Consider the following 21,586-nt stretch of genomic DNA (forward strand, 5'->3'; position numbering starts at 1 on the left):
CCGAGAGGCGTTTCAAAGATGGCCGCCGAGTGACATGACTTGCCTTAAAGGGACTGTGGTTAAGGTGCTAAAGGCCTACAGAGTTTTTACTGGTTATCATGTATGCTACTAGCAAGGGTTCATTTTAATAACTCAAACAGTCAGAATAATTCAATTTCACCATATAAAAATGAGCTTGTTACAATTTTTAGATGTCATTGTTTTTGATGAACATTATCTGAGCTGTATATCATGATAGTGGTTTAATATGTTACTAGACATTGCTTTATCCCGCTCATTCGATATTAATTCTATTTCTGCAGGTCTTAAAAAAGGTAACAAAAAGCCTTAATTTTGATTTTAATAATCTTGCAAATACCATGTGGGCCTAAATAGTTAAATAAAATTCCTTTCTTGATATTTGTGTTTTGAAAAGGAGGGCACTGCATAGGGCCCAGAGGTTGAAAGGGGCCCAGAAAACTCAGTACTTTCTGACTAGAGGCAGTTCTGGACCCTTTTTAGATTGTCATCAACTTTTTAATTTTTCTTGTTCAATTTGCCCACTAAACATAGTTGTAGCTCTTATTTTTGCACTCTCAAAATGCACCAAATTAATGAATTTAACTTTAAAATGTAAAAAAAATTCTCCAGGGGGGCATGCCCCCGGACCCCCTAGAGGGATACACATTCACCCACCACTAGATCAGTAAATCTTACATGACCATGATGTGAGCCCTCAACCATTACTCCCTGATGTTTTGGCTCAGGCCAAGTTTTTAATTTAAATCCTAAAAACATAAACTCAATTAGAAGTGTGTCAGTATAACGGATATGTGCATTTATTGCATTAACAATGTCACTTGTGGCTCTTTATTAATTGCTTTAGGTATTGTATATTTAACTGAAGAAGGTGATACATGATGTTGGTAAGTTTGAACTCATTGTAGTAAATATGTTTGGTGCATCAAAAATCATGCTTATTAAGATACCATCAGACATGCTAATCCAGCACAAACGTGCATGAAAAGTCACCAAAATGAAGTAGGCTATTTAAATCTCATAATTAAATACAAAATGGATGGGAACTGAAAAAGGTCCACTTTAAAAACAAAAAAAACCTTCTGCTAGGCTGGCTATAGCATACATGTATACGGCCCTTACTACCTTTCTGGGCCTGGGAACGTTTCAGTTGCGTTGCTGTCTTTGCAGGGTTAGAAAGCTCTCAGATTTGATCAAAAATATCTTAATTTGTGTTACGAATATGAACGAAGGTCTTACGAGTTTGGAATGACATGAGTGTGAGTATTTTACATAGTCCTCAATTAACTGCAAAATTGTGTATGTCTGTAGTAAAAATCCATATATCATGTATAATACTTTTATTTATAATACATTTATAATTACATTTGGCATGTACTGATTTCACATGGTAACTTACCTTATTTTTGTTCATTGAATCTTAAAACTTCAACTCCCATAAGCCCTCATTCACCGGAAACGGAGGATGTCCTTTTCCGCCTCTTTTTGTCGGGAAACCCTGAAAAAAAGCTGCGAAAAGATCTCTACGAATTAGGTGAGACGTCTTAAAATGGCTTTGAATTGAAGAAAAATGCAACTGTTGTTTGTAGCTTTTCGTAAAATAAAGATGAACGGAAAACGGTGTTTATTTAGTTCATTGAAATTAGGAAAACCTTTTGATTGAAAGCTAAAGCTAGCACGTTAGCCTTCTTTTATGAAGGCAGGTTTGTGAGATGAATAAGCAATATCTTTCATTCTTCTTAATAAATATGAGTACTCAAAAAAGTATTTTGAAATGTTGTTCATGTTTATCACTCTCAAACAACGATGTATTTGATATTTAATTTTACTTTATCACATTTAGATCACATTAGCTAGACGTATAGTGTTAGCATTAGGCTTTAACAACGTAACGTTACTTGCTTTTCAAGCTGAAACTGTCAGTTCCAATCTTGTGATATTATATTAAACGATTCTTATAAGCCCTCATCGTGTTGTAGAAATATGAAATAACAATTCAATTGATTGCATTTCACCTCTCGAATGTGTAATGGTTAATGATATGTAATGGTTTCGATGACAAAATATTGTTATTTTCGAAATATTTGTTCGAATGAGGCTTTAAATACAGGACATTACAATAGAACAATTTATTAATTGTTCCTTAATGATAAGGTATATATTTATTTTTCAAGTGAAACGACGTTCTGCACTCGAAACTCGTGCTAAGGGAGAGTTTCAAGGAGAGGAGGAACACAATGTGGAACGGTTCAAGACCTGGGCCACGAGGAGGAATGCCCTTTCGGTAAGATATTTTAAATTAAGTATAGTTCTAAGACTATATACTTAATTAAACACAGAATATATCATTATTTAGTGTGTTATGGAGTTCTTAATTAGTGCAATCATACTGTGGGACATGCTATGGCTCAAATGTATCTTACCTGCAATTAATTGCCTGTCAGTGTGCATTTCACGTTTTAAAAAAATCTAAAGTTGCAGATTTTGCCACATGATGTAAAAAATATTCTTTGACATTTGTCTTACAGTACAGCCAAAATTTCAGAATGTGTTCCAGGATGTAATCATTCATGTAAAATATTTAATGTAGATTGGTCTCTGTGTGAATACTTTTAAACTGGAACACAAAATATCAAACCAAGTGACTTTTTTAATTTCAAGAAATATGCTTTAAACACAAGTGTCTTACAAAAGAGGTTTATTAGGTTTTATTATAAAACACACAATGAATCTTTAGATTGTTTGGGCTGCAAAGGATCTATTTGTTGTATCCTTAATGGCCCAGGAAATACAGGCTGTTGTTGTTACCTGAATGTTCCACAGCTGTGTTTTTTTATATTTAGTGATAGTTGTTTAAAAGTCCTTTGTTTGTCCCGAACTGCCTGCTGTTCTTCAGAAAAATCCTTCAGGTCCCACAAATTCTTTGGGTTTTCAGCATTTTTGTGTATTTGAAGCATTTCCAACAATGACTGTATGGTTTTGAGATCCATCTTTTCAAACTGAGGACAACTCTTTTATTCACTTATACTTCAGAAGTAAAAACGATGCCTGAAGAGCCGGGGGTGAAAACTTTTGAATGGAATGAGGATGTGTAATTTTTTTTGATTTTGCTTATAAATAAATAAGTTAAATTTACCCTGATCTTCAAATAAAAAAAAATGTTCACCCCTTAGCTCTTAATGCATTGTATTTCCTTCTGAAGCATTAGTGAGCGTTTAAACTTTCTGTAATAGTTGCATATGAGTCCCTCAGTTGTCCTCAGTGGGAAAAGATGGATCTCAAAATCATACAGTCATTGTTGAAAAGGGTTTTAAGACTGAAGACTGAATCTGTGGGACCTGAAGGACTTCTGAAGAACAGCGGGCAGTTTAACTGTTCAGGGCAAACAAGGGACTCAAACAACTGTCGTTAACAAAACAAATACAGCTGTGGATCATTTAGGTAACAACACAGCATTAAGAATCAAGTGTATGTAAACTTGAACAGGGTCATTTTTATAAAAACGTCTTTTCATGTAAAATATCTTAATCAGGTCAGTACTAAATAGAAAATAACAAGCATTTTGTATGATTCCTTGCAATTTGGTAAAGTCAATAACATTTTGCGGATTCTGCAAGGTGTATGTAAACATTTGACTTCAACTGTATGTTTTGTAAAAAAGTAAACAGACTGCAGGTTTGCAGTGATGCATCTGATTTTATTGCAGTGGGGAACCTCGTGGAGGCATGTTTGAAGGCAGAGACGGCCCAAGACCTGACTTCAGAGGTCGGGATGGCATGAATATGGACAGGTCACCCATGGACATGAGACGGTTCGACTGCCCACCTGATATGAGAGGGCGAGACATGGGTCTTCATGACCGAGGAAGAGAGCTGCCTTCCCGAGACTTCTTCAGACCTGGAGATGAAATGGACATGAATTTTCGAAGGCGCTTCGAAATGGATCAGAGAAACAACCTTCAGAATTCACCAGGATTTATGGGTCAGACCAGGCCACCGATGGATATGGGTGGCAGAGACATGCAAGGTGGTAATATGAGGGGTCCAGAGGACGGATTCATGAATATGAGGGAAAGGGAGAGATTCCAGATGGATCCTGGGCTTCCTCCAATGGACATCAGGAGGAGACTTGCCATGGTGGCTATGGGTGGAAATGGAGATGTCGGCGACATGAGAGACAGGGAGAGGCCACGGATGGGTGGCATTGATGGATTCAGCATGGACATGCCTCCCAGAGACAGACCAATGATGGATTTTGACAGACGTGGTGTCACCCCTCCACTTAATCAAAGAGGAAGGTTTGACTCCGATATGGATCTAAGAAACCGCATGGGACCCTCCAATGATTTTAGAGAGCAGCCTCCACCGATGTTTCGAGAAAATGACGGCGTTCCTATGGATATCCGAGGAAGACCTGATATGCCCATGGGTCGTGGTGGTCCAGAACCCATGATCAGAGCCGACGAGATGACTCTCAGAGACAGAGAATTCCCAGAGCCGATGGATAGTCCCATGAACTTCAGAGGGAGAGAAAGTGAGTCGCTCTCTGACGAGTGGCGCAAACATGGCATGAGAGACCGAGAGTCTCTTCCACCGATGATGGGCAGAACGCCACCAGTTTTCCAGCGAGATCTGCAAGACAAGTTCTTTGCCAACCGTGGAAAAGATATAGACTTTGGAGAGCGTTCCCAGTTCAAAGACAGAGAGCGAGACAGGCAGTCTGGCTTTATGGGAAAAGATGGCACAGGCTTTAATCGGTCAGAAAGAGACTCCAAACACCAAAACTGGGAGAAGAATATTCCCAGTGATTTCCCAGGCAGAGATCCAACTCAGAAGCCGCCTCTGCTTCCACTGGATCCCCCTCTAAATGCCCAAGGTAGAGAAGAAGATGAACCTTGGCCAGGTGACCAAGATGAGAAGGCTGACAGAGCGGCACCAGCAGGAAGTCGACCTCCATATTTTCAAGACAAGAACCAGCCAAGTCAGGAGCATCATTTCGGAAGTGATCGAGTGCCTTTTAAGGGTTCTGGTGAAATGGCATTAGATCAGGGACCACAGAGAGAGAGCTTGATGTCCGGGCCAAAGGAGCCCCAGAGTAATAGAGGTGAGCAACAGGATCAGGACTACAGAGATATCGATTACCGTACCAGCTCGGGGCGCAAATACGACTACAGTCTTGAGGATCTTCAAGGACCTGAGAAAGACGTGAAGGAATCCAAAATTGTTCCAACTCAACGACCAGATGACTCTGGTTCTCAGGTAAGATATTGTCTTGTTTTTGTTTAAGGAAACCAAGAAAAGTTTCTGTTCTAACTGCAAAATTATTCTGGTTATCATTATGTTATATGAATGATTAAGTAAATATAATTCCATAAATTATGTTTTAAAAGAAATCTCACTATTCGTTGCTGTCAAAAAGGTGAGATTTTAATCCTGTATGGGCTTCCATAGTTCTGTAAAGGGAGGGGTGAGCGGTGGACTGCTGCAATTCCCAACATCGCCACTAGATGCCGCAAAAACCTACACACTGCACCTTTAACGTAGCAGAAGGCTTAAAAGCAAAGACGTGATTTCACTTTAACTTAGTTCTTGTGCTAATGTTCAATCACAGAAACGTAAGGTTAGTACATATAGTCTGCTATTCCCCACTCTGTGTTGTGGGGATTCACCTCCTTTGGCCATCCTGAACTTATATTACTGCTGAGTGTCACTGACTGCGGACACGTGCACAAACACAGACACGCGCCTGCAGCACTAACCGGTGGGGGAAGGGCTGCATTGTTTTCGCTGCAGGTACGCACACACACAACCTAGTAGCGAGTCCTGCGCTTTCACTTTGAAGACACAGAAAATGCACATATCGTAGGAACGGTATAACTTTTTTTGATTGCGGTTTTGAAACGGTGACTTTTTCAAACTGACGAGCTGCGCACATTCATACTGATAATGAACATGGATTTGCGCAGCTCGTCAGTGAACAACGGCTGTGTGTAGTATATACGGCTCAACGTGAAATCATGCACCTGATCGCATTTACCGCTGATTACAGAACCGGCTTTACTGACAAAACGCGCAAGCGATCGGCCGATTCGGATCGGTGCATCCCTACTTATGGATTTGTACATAAAGCGTAATGTACATTCAAACGCGCTATTACAGATTGTCTTGTGAATTATCGGAATGTTTAAACTCTATTGTGAATTTTAAAATAAAGGACCAGGATTACAGAAGTGCAGGTGTCCAGGATAAAGTCTCAAAAACCATTGCCATCTCTGGAATTCCTAAAACTGCCACAATGCAACAGGTAAGCGAGATGTAATTATTCAGACTTTAATCATTTACACAAGAAATGTTCTTTCTTGGTTAGATCACAGTAAGTTTGACTTCAGTTATTTCTTTCTTTCATAGATTCTGGATGCTTTTGCAGTCCGTGATGGTGTGCCAATGCAGGGCATGAAAATAAGGGATGTTGTGCCAGGTGAGATTTTGTTCGTTTTTAAACTTCGATGACCGATTCGCAACCACATTTCGCTATTCGCTCTCCGAAATCTTACGCTCACTGTCTCTTTTACATCGATTGTACTTTCTGCAGTCGCTTTTGCTTTCAAAAGAAAATGTTCATCAGTATTTCGAACATGCTACAGGATCTCTTGTTGTCCCTTTTCCCCATGTTCTTGTACGGGAGGTTGAATTTTCACTGAGCAGCTTCCATCTTTAAGGTGGCATGCGCTTAGAGGGAATTTTGGAATTTCTTAGACAAGGTTCCCTTTAGAAACGAGCCAATAACTGTCAAAACACAAAGATCAACTGCAACTACTTTGTGATGATGTGAAGTGATGCAAAATATTCCTCTCTGGGTTCATCTGATAAAGGTTTCAGTGTTTTTTCTTTTTTATATGCCAGAGTAGTTTCCTTTCTTTACAAAAAACACTGTTCAGTGTTCCCTGGAATTCCTGAAAATTTCAGGAAATTTAAAACGTTTTTTAAAATTATAAAATCTTTTTTGTTGTATTTTTAAATTGCTGTATTCAATTACAGTATTTAATTTTTAAAAGCATCTATAAATTTGCAGTAAAGAGAGCGACTTTTTCAACTTTAGTTTAATCAGATTATTCCACGTAATAACTTCTTTGCTTTATTTTTCGTTAACTTAATTTTTTTAAGTTGTTCAAACTGTTTTGAGTTTGTTCTCTTTCTACTATTTTATTTTTACTTATTTTTATTAGTGTATGTCTTGGCCTCTGAGTTGAGGCTACTCTGATTCTTGGGACTGACAGTTAAATTGCTAATGAAATAAAATGTGCCAGAACAAGCAAAAGACATCATGTATGAATTCGCTTTGTGATATGTCTCGTGAAACGAACCACTGCTTTTTTCTCTTGAAAATTCTCCTATTTACCTGCAAACTAACACAAACCCATCTGTATTTCAAATGCTGTTCCCAGGTTACAGCTACGATACGGCCTATGTGGAGTTTTTAAACCTCGAGGATGCTGTCCACTTCATGGAGTCCAACCAGGTGGCCCATCCTCGTCTTTCTACAACGGCACTGTCTGCTAACAGGAAGGAGGCTTGGGCCTGGGGAGGGGGAGTTGGCTGGGTCTGGGTGGGAACGGGGTAGATGGGACATGAGACCTACAAGGGAACACTTTTCCCACTTACTAATAATGACCATTTAAAACACGCCACTTAGTTTGCAGCATTAGCTTTTAGACAAGGCAAGTGAGTGTAGTGATAAGGAATCCGCTATTCTTTCATGATATTCATAGGTGTGTTAGCTGATTGTGCTCAACCGTCACCTTTACTATTCGCTGTTTTTAACTCCTTATGCAGAAGAACGAATAGTTTTATGAATAGATACATGGCATACTGTGTGTGTACTTGGATTTGTGTCTGTGCAACAAGTTTTCTTCAACTCTTAGGTGGTAGTACACCAAACCATTGATATTTCACTCTTCGTGTTCAACCTTAATATTTTATTTCTGCCATTTGACCATCTCAATGTCATGGTCTTACAATCACACTTTACTTGCCGCCACTGGCATATTCCGAAGTGGTACTGAAGCATATCTAAGCATTCCTTGGCCTTCTTCATTTCCTTACAGTAAAGTGATTCAGCATTAAATTTGCAAGATTTCTGTGTTGACTGTGAATGCGCCTTGTAGCTCCATTTGTAGATTGCCATATTTTGCTGACTTAAAAGGAAAGATGTAGTTGCTGTTTTCCAGTTTTGAATTGCTGATGTTCGACGGTTGTAGGTAAAGCTTTATTCTTTTATGCATACAGCACAGTATTATCCTTGTGCTGTGCAAACACTTGTCCCTCATCCTTCAACCTTATGAAATTCCAGAATTCCAGAATTGTGGTCTTTGGTTCTGCTTGCAGCCTGAAGTTTTTCATTCTTCTTTCCATGGATTGTGATTTAATCATCTTTGAGTTTGGGTGTCTTATCTTTTCCAACACAACAAACTCGTTCTTTCCATTCCTGCTTACTTCATCTTGACTGACATAATGGTTGTTGTGTTTCTGGATATATAGAGAGATCCGTGCTAGTGTTGATTTGGAAAATGCAGACTTGGAAAATCGCAACTTGTTTGTACTAGTAGTATTTTGACATTTCTAATGAAACTTGCACTATAAATGTAAGGCAAGTACAGCAACTAGAGGTTTGCTTGGGTTTGTGTTGAGCCATTGGCTGTTGTGCTGAAATTTGAATACCCTGTGGGTTGTACCGGTTGTATCAGCATATTTCCCCCCCTGTTTTTGTTAAATGTCTGGCAAAGTACCTTTCAGAAAAGAATCTTGCTCAGGGTTCTTATTTCATCCAAAACTACAAAAATTTTCTCTGCTGGCCAACTAGCAGGATACTATCTTGTTAAAAACAAATTTCTACAGCAAGTAACTGCGACAGTGACGGTGGGTAAGATGTCATCAAATGCTGATCACATTACACCGTTAGGTCATTTACCTAGAATGTCCTTTCAACCTCAAAGCTGAAGATCTTTTATCACAGTTGTTCATAAACAACACTTTTCTTTGATCGTTGTATGAACTGGTGACCGCAACTTTTGAACTGTCACCAGGCTGGAACTTTTTTATAAGCAACATAAATATATGTGCAGTAAAAAGAGGACAGTTGAATGCCCCAGCATAGATAGCACGTCACTGCTGTTTTGACTGTCCACCCTGTCGTTAAAGTGAATTGTGACCTAGCAGTTTACTTTTTCCGAGCTGCTCTCCTGTTATCTGTCTGTACAGTCTTCTCACTTAAAAGAAGCCAGACTTTATTGACTTTTTTCATCCTGTTACGGTTGAATTTGCAGTGGATATGCTTCTACTATGTACTTTGACATTACTAGTTATATTTTTCAGTTATATTTTCAGATTAGCAGTCAAATTAAGGTTGTAGTACATAAATTGCAGTCATATAACCCATAGATATATATACGTAGATGCCTCATTAGTGACTGTTTCTATGGGCCTTTATACGTAAGCCGTCCACCATTTTGCAGCGGTCCACTTGACGTCATTCACCCATAGATCTATATAAATCACCATAGTAATCACTGAATATTTGAAATGCCACAGTCCTGAACAGCCGTTGGTCTGCGAACCTACAGTATGGTGAATGTCGTCAAGTGGACCGTTCCAAAATGGCGGACGCATCTACGTGCTTGGAGCGGTCCAATGGGGTATCTACGTATATATATCTATGATATAACCACTATACTACTTTAATTTCCACACAGTGTGTGTATTAAAAAGGCAAAAAAAAATCCAAACCTGGGCATAAGTAAAGCTCAGAGATCAGATCTGCCTGTGTTTATGCCCTCAGATGGGTAAATGAGTCTGCTGGGCATTTTGGGAAATACCTTTTCTTTTTCTTTTTTTTTTTTGGAAAACTGTCGAGTCAATTAGCATTGAGAGACTTTCTTCCTGTTTTCTAGGGTTCTGTTAAGGTTGGTGACAAGACTGCTTTGCTCAAATATATCCAGCCTGACAAAACTTTAAAAGAACAGGTAAGTTTTCCTCTTTGGTACAGCTTAATATGTTAATTTCTCACCCCCATGTCATCCAAGATGTTCATGTCTTTCTTTCTTCAGTCGAAAAGGATTGAAGGTTTTTGAGGTAAACATTCCAGGATTTTTCTCCATATAGTGGCCTTCAATGGTGGCCAATGGGTTGAAAGTCCAAATTGCAGTTTCACTGCAGCTTCAAAGGGCTCTACACAATCCCAGCCAAGAATAAGGGTCTTATCTAGTGAAACAATCTGTCATTTTCTAAAAAAAATCATTTTTAACTATAAATGCTCATCTTGCATTAGCTTGACTTCATGCATTACATAATCACACATGCATGACGTAGGCGTAGACTTAGTGTTTACAAAGTGAACGTGCAAAGAACGACAGTCAAATGCCCGTTGCAAAAAAAGGTAAAACAACGATGTCGGACAATTTGAAGTTTTGAGTTTTTCTCCCTACCCTACATTTTTCAACCAAAGTACACAGACAAAGAACTAACCATGTGTGACTTTTCCAGTGTGATTCTGCATTGCACGATTTTTTTTTTTAATTGACTGATTGTTTTGCTAGATAAAATCCTTATTCCTTGGCAGGGGTCGTGTAGAGCCCTTTGAAGCTGTACTGAAACAGCAATTTAGACCTTGAACCCACTGGCCACCATTGAAGTACACTATGTGGAGAAAATCCTGGAATGTTTTCCTTAAAAGCCTTAATTTCTTTTCAATTGAACAAAGAAAGACATGAACATCTTGGATGACATGGGTGAGTAAATTATCAGGAAATTTTTATTCTGGAAATTAACTAATCCTTTCATCATGATGCAACTCATCTATTAGTTTGATTGACATCCTTAAATGTAATTTGGATTGCAGCACCATGAACCACCAGCTAAAGCCACTCCAGCCAGCGATGACAGTTTGTTACCAAATCCAGCCCTGCCAATGAATATAAAGGAGGAAACCGATGCCAAACCAGTGCAGGACCCTGCTTCTCAAGGTGTGTGGCAGAGAAGCTCCAACTTGACTCCTGAAGCATGGCAACAGCAAGTGGACCAACAGCTACAACAGCAGGAGGTGGAGCAGCAGGCAGAGGAATGGACCAATCAGAGAGCACCTCGTCAAAATCTGCAGCACTCTGATCCAATCTTCAAGGAGAGCAAGAGTAAGTGATGTCAACTGAGTTGGACATTTTCTAAAGGAAAAAAATGAGCAGAATTTTCTAAAGTGTCATGTTTTATTTTCAGCAATGATTATTAAGAATATTCTACCTACCACCACCGTGGAGACCATTCTGAAAGCACTTGATCCGTTTGCATACCTGGATGAGCGCAATGTACGACTAGTCAAAGGGAAATCACCTGGATCCAAATGCTTCTGCTTTGTCGATATGGATTCACATGAGGTGTTGTACAGATACTGCATTCTAACTACAATATAATGTCTCAAAATGGTCTGTGTTCCTTGGGGCATTTGTAATGATACTACTCACTTTTATATGCAGCATGTGACACGATTGGTGGAGCTGCTTACCAAACCCCGCCCTATTATGATTGATGGGGTTAGAGTTTATGCAGAGGTTGCCAAGCCTTTGAAAAACCAAAAGTAAGTCTCATGTTTGTTGTGATATATGAAAGTAATAAAATATTACAGTTAAAGTGAAACGTTTACATACACCTTGCAGAATCTGCAAAATGTGAATAATATGAGGGATCATACCAAATGCATGTTTTTTTTAACTTAGTACTGACCTGAATATGAGATTTAAAAATAATAATAGTTCAGTTTATAAAAATGACCCTGTTCAAATGTTTACATACACTTGATTCTTAATACTGTTGTTACCTGAATGATCCACAGCTGTTTTTTTGTTTTTGTTTAGTGATAGTTGTTCATGAGTCCCTTGTTTGTCCTGAACAGTTAAACTGCCCGCTGTTCTTAAGAAAAATCCTTCATGTCCCACAAATTCTTTGGGTTTTTAGCATTTTTGTGTATTTCAGCCCTTTCCAACAATGATTGTATGATTTTGAGATCCATCTTTTCACACTGAGGACAACTGAGGAACTCATATGCAACTATTACGTAAGGTTCAAATGTTCACTGATGCTTCAAAAGGAAAAATAATGCATTAAGAGCCAGGGGTGTAAACTTTTGAACGGTATTAGGATGTGTACTTTTTTCTTATTTTGCCTAAATATAATATTTTTTCATTTAGTACTGCCCTTCAGGAGCTACAGAAGATATCCTCAGATCACAAAATAAGTTAAATTTTCTCTGATCACCCGCCTCTGTAATAGTTGCATATGAGTCCCTCAGTTGTCTTCAGTGTGAAAAGATGGATCTCAAAATTATATAGTCATTGTTGAAATGGTTTCAAATACACAAAAATGCTGAAAAACCAAAAACTTGTAAACTTTTTATCTGAAAGACAGCAGGCAGTTTTACTGTTCAGGACAAACAAGGGACTCATGAACAACTATCACTAAACAACAACAAAAAACAGCTGTGTAGTGTAACAGTATTACAAATCAAGCGTATGTAAACTTTTGAACGGGGTCATTTTAATAAATTCAACTATTTTCTCTTGTGGACTGTATGTAAACGTCTTTTATATGAAATATCTTATTCAGGGCAGTACTAGAATAAAAAATAACATGGATTTTGTATGATCCCTCTTATTTTGATAAAATAATGAACATTTTGCAGGTTCTGCAAGGTGTATGTAAAATTTTGACATCAACTGTATAAGAATATAATAGAGGAAACTTTTCATAAATTCTAAGAGAAGAAAATTCAATATAACGTGGTTATTATTTGAGCTTTGAAGGTATTTCTTTTTTCACTACAGCTACAGGAGGGAAAATGATAAGTCAAACACTTCTCTCCTGGGGTTCCCTCCAGATGTCATGATGGTAGGTCTTCTCAATGCATAAAGTTGTTACCAAAACTTTCAGACAGCTAGACACTGTTTTAAAAGTAGTTTTTGTAAGGTTGAGCTTCCTTAATTTTGAAACAGCATGTAGTGCTCATTGCACGAGTTGCTGACAACAAAATATGTCAATATGTGTATTTTTACATGTTTAAAAAAATGCCTAGGTGAACACAAGAACATGGTTTGTGTAAACAGTCCCTCTTGTCAGATATCTTATTTATTTATTGTAATTTTTTTTCTAGCAACAACAACAGTATCAGCAGCCACAGCAACAGTTTTATCCTCAGCCTTCTCATGCGACTATGGGTGTTGCACCTGCCATGCAAAGTATGGTTTACAATTACATGATTTATGGTATTAAAATTGTTTTAGCAAATATTTATTTAAGTGTTCTATGGGACTCCCCGCAGGTGACCCAATGGGAGCGGATGCCACCGTGTCATCAGCTGCAATGCCGACTTCAAGCTTAACACAGGTGATTGTCTTTTTATACTAGCACAAAGGCACATTTTTGAAACAAGGTGGCCAGGTTTAGCCAGGAGAGATATTGGTTTTTGGACTGTAATTAACTGTCTGGCTGTGTGCAGGGTGTGACGTATTCTGAGACATCGGCAATGGCGCAGTCAGTCCAGACAGCTGAGCACCAGACTGCATCTTTATCAGACACTGCTCTTCCTGGAGCTGCGGAGTCCATTGACGGCTACAGCTACGGTATGCCACTGTTCAGGGTTTTTCTTTCGTTATTAGTTGAGGGTTGTAACTGGTCTGATAATCATACTCTTGTTACTCCAGGAGCTGAGGCTCCAGATTTGTCAGCCTTCCTTTATGATGCTACATCAGGCTTCTACTATGATCCTCTGACTACCCTTTACTATGATCCCAATTCAAGGGTATGTAGAGAAAATGGCCTTTTGATTCTCCCGAATGGTTAGTATGATTAAAATACAGTGACTTAATGTTTATCTTTGCTTGTGTAGTATTTCTACAACGCTCAGAATCAGCAGTACCTGTACTGGGACAGTACCTCAAAGACCTACATCCCAGTCCAGAGCTCTGCTACTGATGTTCTGGAGCCGGCCCCTGAAGTCGCTGTTCCCGTGGCACCTACTGCTGAGATTATAGCTACGCCCATCACAGAGGAGGAAGTGAAGGCAATTCCAGAGACTGTGGGACCGGATGTGCGGGTGGAAGAGGAGCCTGCCCCACGCGCAGAAAAGAAAGAGAAGGAAAAGGAGGAAAAACCAAGAAGTTTAGCAGCTTTTAAGGTTTTAACATCATTTAATTGCCATCATGTTCAGTGTTTTTACAGTGTTATAGATCTGTGTGGTAATTTTGAGTCTGATCATCAGATCATGAAAGACATGGAGCGATGGGCGAAAATCCAGAACAGGCAGAAAGAAAGTGTCCGATCTCCATCACCTCTTCTCAGGGGTGGAGGAGATGACCAAAGACCTTCAAAAGCTGCTGATGCAGGCTTTGCCGTCTTTGAAAGGAAGGTCAGATGACACTTTTTTTACCCCTCTTTTCTGTCCATAAAAAAACATAATCAGAGTTAGGAATTGAAACAAACACCAAAAATTACACTGCCATTTAAAAGATTTTTGTTTTTCAAAGAATTCTTTTATGGTCATGAAGGCTGCATTTACTACAGAAAAAACAGTAATATTGTGAAATATTACAGTTTAAAATTATGGTTTTCTATTTTTTATAATTTAATATATTTTAAAATATAATTTATTCCTGTGATGCGAAGCTGAATATTCTTCAGCCATTACTCCAGTCTCCAGTGTCACATTATCCTTCAGAAATCATTCTAATATGCTGATTTATTACTTTTATTATCAATGTTGGAAACAGTTGTGCTGCTTAATATTTTTTTGGAACCTGTGATTCTTTTTTTTTCAGGATTCTTTGACAAATAAAAAGTTAAAAATAACAGCATTTATCTAATCTAATTTATCTGCAATATAAACTAGCATTTAAACATTTTTAGATCATTCTAAATATGCTGATTTATTTACTTTTATTATCAATGTTGGAAACAGTTGTGCTAATTAATATATTTTTTTCATGAATAAAAAGTTAAAAAGAACAGCATTTTTTTTCAAAATGGACATTTTTTGTAAGAATATAAGTCTTTGCTCTTACTTTTTATCAATTTAACACATCTTTGGTGAATGAAAGTATTAATTTCTTTCAAAAAAGAAAAAAAAAACTGACCACAAACTGTTAAATGCTAGTTCATATTGTTACAAAAGATTTCTGTGTTAAATAAAAGCTGTTCTTTTTAACTTTTCATTAATTAAAGAATCCTGAAAAAAAGAATAATATGTTCCAACTAAATATTAATGTATTTTCAACATTGATAATAAATCAGCATATTAGACTGATTTCTTAAGGATCATGTGACACTGAGGACTGGGGTAATGATGCTGAAAATTCAACTTATGACATGTTACAAACCATTCACACCTGGCAACCATTTATAACACCCTTAGATTGCGGCAACAAGTTTTGTTTGTATGGTTTCTTCAGAAAATATCAAAATATAGTGTTTATTATGACCACAAATGTTTAAATGCTAGTTTATATTGTAAGAAAAGATTTGTTTAAATAAATGCTGTTGTATGCTTTAAAATGCTTTGTAACTTTTTCTGATTGAAGAATCCTGAAAAAAGTATCACAGGTTCCAATAAGGTATTAAGCAGTACAACCGTTTTCAACATTGATAATAAATCAGCATATTAGAATGATTTCTGAAGGATCATGTGACATTGAATACTGGAGTAATGATGCTAAATATTCAACATAGCATCACAGGAATAAATAACATTTTAAAATGTATTCACATAGAAAACAGTTATTTTACATTAAAATAATATTTTACAATATTACTGTTTTTTTTTTCTAAAATAAATGCAGCCTTTGATGAGCGTGAGAAACATTAAAAAATAGTACTGATCCTAATCTTTGGAACAGCACTGTACATATTAGGTAACTTCAGCGCACACCCTTTGTGATTTCGGACATGAACGCTGCAAATCGGGCAGCTAGTTATTACTTTAAGCAATTAAATTTTTCACTTTGTCCATGTACATGAATTTAAGGAAAGATGGGTCATATCTAGCAGGGCTCTAGAGTGCGACCAATTTGGTCGCATGTGCGACCTAATTTCTCAATGGTGCGACTAAAAAAAAATCAAAGGTTGCACCGGTGCGACCAGCCGTTCGAGGTGGAAAAAAACGAAACTCCGTCACTCTTAAAGTCTCCCTGTTGCTCAACAACAGACACACATTAGACCCATATCGTGGTCTAAACCAATCAGAGATAAAGGACGGGTCCCGCCCCCCCCCCTCTGATTGTCCGTGGTCCAGATATTGTCAAGCGTTTACAACGCCTCCTCCGCAAAAACACGGACTGGATCGCGGACTCCATTCATAAAAACCGAATTTACTATAGCGCGGAATGCCACGTAATACGTTGATTTCTGGAATGATAAATCAAAAGTTGGTCTGTCACTTAATTCAAATCGCAATATGGACTATTGTCTATGAAAACTGAAAGGCAAAAAGACCGTTTAAAATGAATCCTGCATGTTCCGTTTGCCTCTATGTATTAATGGTGGAGACGTGTATTTTTTTTAACTACACGTGTATAGGCTACTGAAGCACGCGTGACGCTCCCGCTAATTTTTGGCATTTGCATCTCACATGAACAGATAAACTCAATCTCCAAACCTACTGTGTCACTTTTACCGTTTCATTTGAGAAAGCATCATATCATACTGTACACACAGAAACTTCAAGGCAACCTGTCAAAATAAGAGTACGGTTTAACATGAAACAGAACAATATTAGTCCTGTATTACTTTTGTACAGTATAATGTAGGTGCTTATATATTCCTATTTATAAATCATATATATGTTTGCCAAAAATTAAAAAGGTTTATTTTTCATTTGATTATGAGAAAAATTAAAACAAGAATTTAAAAAAATAAAATAAAATAAAAAAACAATTGTAGAGCCCTATTGTTCAAAATGTTAAAATAGAGAGTTTTGTCCTTATTTTTTCACTGAAATGTTTTCGTTATTACACAAAGTAGGGTAAAGTACTGGGGGAAAAAAATATGCTTCAAATAAAGAACTTTATATTGACCAGATTGTTAGTTAATCATTTACAAGTCAATATTGCCTATATGGACAGGGATTAAAAAATAAATAAAATAAAAAAGTAAAAAAAAAGTGAACTTGTAAAACTGCGGTGTTGAATGTGATGCGGTTGAAAATTTGGGTGCACCTAACTTTTGTGCTGGTGCACCTAAGAAAAAAAGTTAGGCGCACCAGTGCAACCAGTGCAAAAAGTTAGTCTAGAGCCCTGTCTAGAAACCAAAGTGACTTTTTTGGCAATGTTACAAACCACTCACACCTTAGTAACCACTCATAACAGCCTACGAATATGGCAACAAGTTTTATTTGTATGGTTTCTTCAAAAAATTAAAAAATCTGGTGTTTATTATTATACTTCCCGGAGATAATAATCATTACCTGTCACACAGACAGATTGGGTTGCATGTGTCATGCTCTATTTTTAATCCATCATCAAAATATTGTAACGCTTGGTATTTATAGTCACATGAAGTGTTGTGGGTTGCAATGTCCCATAAATTATTCAGTTGGACTACATTTGAAATCTCTAGTTTCCCTGTCCAACGCTTACTCGTGTCACTCCCCTCATATACTTTCACTGGCACACTTTAAATTATTATATACATTATAATAGCATCTGTGACTTTGGAATTGTTTGTAAAGTAAATGCAACAGGCTGGATATGTCATGTTTTTAAAATTCAGTATGTCAGATACAGCTATGATCTTTTAAACTTTTTGCTGTCCATTCCATATGGTTCATATAGGCTACCGGAGCAGAGGAATTATTCAAGAAACCTCTTGCTCCACCAGGCAAGCAGAAAGAGGAAAAGTCATCAAAGGTGAGAGTTTACAGTCTTACTATAAACAACAAACACATTAACATTCACACAAACACACTTGAGGGATTCAGTCTCAGTTTTCCCAAACGGCTGAAAGGGCAACGCACATCACCTTGACCCTGATTGATGTAGGTTATTTGATAACCAACACTAAAGCAGATTTACAGTGAGTGTCATTGTAGATCAAAGCTAAACTCCCCTCTCTCCCTCTTGTGTGTTGGCAGCGGCCCATGGGCTCTCTTGGAATGTTGGCGGCCGACTACGGGGCAGGCAGCGACGAGGAGGAAGAAGAGAAACATGAGAAGCAGGAAGCCGCACGGCCTGCAAAGAGCCAGCCGCAGGCGGACGAAAAGGAAGACCGGTTGACAGATTGGAAGAAGATGGCATGTCTTCTGTGCAGGAGGCAATTCCCTAATAAAGACGCTTTGATACGTCACCAGCAGCTCTCAGACCTGCATAAGGTACCTAATCTTATAAATGAAACATAAAAGGTCTCTTAGGATTGTGCACTTAACACAAGATCTTAGAATATATATTGCACATAAGTTTTTCAGTCTTGTTTTCATGAAAGCACCTGGTGATTTGGTTTGGTCTATTAAATATGCTCTACCAGTCAAAAGTTTTTGAACAGTAAGATTTTTAATGTTTTTTTAAAAGAAGCCTCTTCTGCTCACCAAGCCTGTATTTATTTGATCCAAAGTAAAGGAAAAATAGTACAATTTTGAAATATATTCACTATTTAAAATAACTTAAATATTTATTGTAAAATGTGATTTCAAAGCTGAATTTTTAGCATTGTTACTCTAGTCACATGATCCTTCAGAAATCATTCAAATATTCTGATCTGCTGCTCAAAAAACATTTATTATTAATATTATGTGGAAAACAGATAAGCAGATTTTTTTTCAGGTTTCTTCCATGAATAAAATGTTCAGAAGAACAGCATTTATCTGAAATAGAATTTTTTTTGTAACATTATAAATGTCTTTATCACTTTTGATCAATTTAAAGCATCCTTGTTAAATAAAAGTATCCATTTCTATAATTTCTTTTCCAGAAAAAAAAAAATAATGTACTCAACTGTTTTAATAATAAACTGGATCACATGAATAATTTATTTTTATATATATTCAAATAAAAAATACTGTTTTAAATAAATATTTTACAATTTTACTGTTTTTGCTGTACTTTGGATCAAATAAATGCAGGTTTTTTTAAAAAGCAAAGAAAAGTAAAACTTTTGTGATAATGAAGTGTGATATGATTGTATTTTAAAATATAAAATGAGTATTAGATAAAAATACAAATATTTTAAAGTACACTCAAAAAATGCACTGCTAATATTTTCATTTTTTTTTACTTTTTTTCTCTATTTTTCATATGAAGTTTCAACATTTTTCAAACCTAAAATCAGCAAGCTTTTATTTTGTTGGGTTGCCAAATATACTGTATATATTTACACACGTGTAATTGTAGTATCCTATATATATATATATATATATATATATACACAAACACACACACACACACACACACACACACACACACACACACACACACATGGGATACTACAATTACACATGTGTACAAATATATACAGTATAATATTATTATTATAAATATTTTTTTAAGTCAGTTTAGTCAATTACATAATATAAGTTATGTAATTGACTAAACTGGATTGTTTAAAAGTTTGTGGGTCAGGTTTTAACCTTTTCTTTATTTTTGTCTTTTTATTTTAGCAAAATATGGAGATTCACATGAAAATCAAAAGGTCAAAGAGAGAACTTGAAGCTCTAGAAAACCAGGAAAAAGAGGTATAATTTTTTTCCATCAATTATGTATAGTACTCAGTATAAATAAGTACACCCTTTCCATAAAAATACAAAGGATTTTATTTCTTAATGATCCTATTTGTGGCAATTTATGGAATAAGTAAATATTTCAAAAATCAATGTATTAAACATATAAATAAATGTCATTAATATCTGTAAATTAGTCTGTTGTATTTAAATAAAGAGTTGCAGAAACGAGTGCAACCTTCAAATAAATATAATTCTTGATTTTCAAACATTGTTTTCTCACAATAATCCGAAACTAAAAGATTCACTCTCATTTTGAACCCCTGTCCTGTAGATGAAAGTTAAACCGCCAAATGGTTCACCTGAAGCAAAAAGAAGAAAGCCGCAAAACTCATGGGCCGGCCCCTCAAGGTTTGTGATTTCCTAAATCCCAATACATTTCATTTAAATTTGCCATTGACATAGAACCATCATATCTTAAATGTGGCTATTTATCGTTGCAGGGAAAGTCACAAAGGCAGCGAGAGACCAGGTTTGGGTTTAGAAACTACTGAGGTGAGTGTCTGTCCACACACAGAATGTTTTGAGCTACAGCAGCCATGAGCCAGAGTCTCATTGTTTTAATTATGTTCCTCTTTCTCGTTTCTTACCAAAGCGGAAGAAGAAGGAACCCGTCGTCTGGAATCATGCCACGTACAAACAGGCAGTTCGAAAAGCCATGTTTGCACGTTTCAATGAGCTGGACTGAAAGTGAAATAAATGGACATAAAGGGAATTTGTGTATATACATGCATAAACACACACGCAGTGTTGTGTGATCCGTTGGCAGCTCATTCCAGGCTTTAATCTGTGAACTGATACAAAATTCCTGGAGAAGCTTATTGTGACTAACCCCTCATTTTGTGGATATGGTGATAATGTGTGCCTGTACAAAATGAATTCTTTCTTTCTTAACAGCCAAATATACTCTTATGTTTAATCATCGTTTTTGTAGCTCTATTCTTCAGGGCTTTTTAAATATTTTCATATTTGATGATGCTCAGTTTTTTTTTATGTAGTAAATTTCTGTAAAATTTCATTTGTAAAGGAGCTTACACATTGTAGTTTGTCCTTAGGTGAATAAACTGCCTCAATGTGACTGTAAATATATGGTTTGTCTGTTGTATTTATATACATATAAACCATCTTATATCATTTACTGCTTGAAAAAGTGTTCGAAGTCACTAAAAGAAGGTAAAGCCTGTTTTCTACACTCTCCTCCAGGTGGCAGTACATAACTATTGCTATTTCAAGTTCACATTGAGCCGCACCTCAGAGATGTCTAATGCTGAAAGAATGAACCTTCACAAGCACAAGTCATGAATTTTGTCGATACTTCATTAAGCTTTCCCCCTTGGCTTTGTTTTCCATTTTCTTCTAGTTGTTTTATAGCAGAGTGCCTCGAGTTAAACTTGAAAGTGATGCATTGACAGTGCACAGTGCTTTACTTCACTGCAGGCACAGGCAGAGATTATATTTCACTTTATCTAAAATATATAAAAGTTCTGCAGCCTTCAATCAACCTTTTGGTGCTTTGTTATAACATTGAAATCATGTCGTTTGTTAGAGCCAGTAACCTTCGTGCAATACCATTCCTCATGTTTAAAGCATCTAACTCATTTTTACGACATTTAAATACATTTGTGTGAACTTTTGAAGCGTATGTTTGGATGAGCATCTACAGAAGTCAGCAGCAGGTAATACATCTGCAATAAAGATCCTTCACCCTGACATTCAATGAGTGTTTGATCCTTTTCTTGGTGGACAAATAGTCTCTGTCCATTGAATTTGA

The 21,586-nt window shown here is 36.9% G+C and overlaps 1 protein-coding gene across 1 annotated transcript; it reads left to right on the forward strand.

Moving 5' to 3' along the window:
• Positions 1-1,478: 1,478 nt before the first annotated feature.
• rbm6 (RNA binding motif protein 6) lies at positions 1,479-20,900 on the forward strand. The gene is made up of 23 exons (XM_073851521.1): positions 1,479-1,552; positions 2,193-2,302; positions 3,725-5,276; positions 6,232-6,321; positions 6,426-6,495; positions 7,463-7,536; positions 9,965-10,036; positions 10,912-11,200; positions 11,283-11,440; positions 11,540-11,640; positions 12,884-12,947; positions 13,210-13,294; positions 13,378-13,442; positions 13,555-13,678; positions 13,760-13,857; positions 13,945-14,232; positions 14,317-14,463; positions 17,879-17,953; positions 18,178-18,414; positions 19,696-19,770; positions 20,090-20,166; positions 20,259-20,310; positions 20,411-20,900. The coding sequence occupies exons 2-23, from the start codon at positions 2,256-2,258 to the stop codon at positions 20,501-20,503; spliced, it is 3,933 nt and encodes a 1,310-aa protein (XP_073707622.1). The 5' UTR covers positions 1,479-1,552; positions 2,193-2,255; the 3' UTR covers positions 20,504-20,900.
• Positions 20,901-21,586: the final 686 nt, after the last annotated feature.

Source organism: Garra rufa, chromosome 12 (genome assembly GCF_049309525.1).
Source record: "Garra rufa chromosome 12, GarRuf1.0, whole genome shotgun sequence".
In the NCBI taxonomy this organism is placed as follows: domain Eukaryota; kingdom Metazoa; phylum Chordata; class Actinopteri; order Cypriniformes; family Cyprinidae; genus Garra; species Garra rufa.

Coding starts and splice junctions, on each gene's coding strand:
- rbm6 (XM_073851521.1), top strand. CDS start 2,256: ATGTGGAACGGTTCAAGACCTGGGCCACGAGGAGGAATGCCCTTTCG. Junction 5,277..6,231: donor CAGATGACTCTGGTTCTCAG/GTAAGATATTGT, acceptor TTTAAAATAAAG/GACCAGGATTACAGAAGTGC. Junction 19,771..20,089: donor TAGAAAACCAGGAAAAAGAG/GTATAATTTTTT, acceptor CCTGTCCTGTAG/ATGAAAGTTAAACCGCCAAA.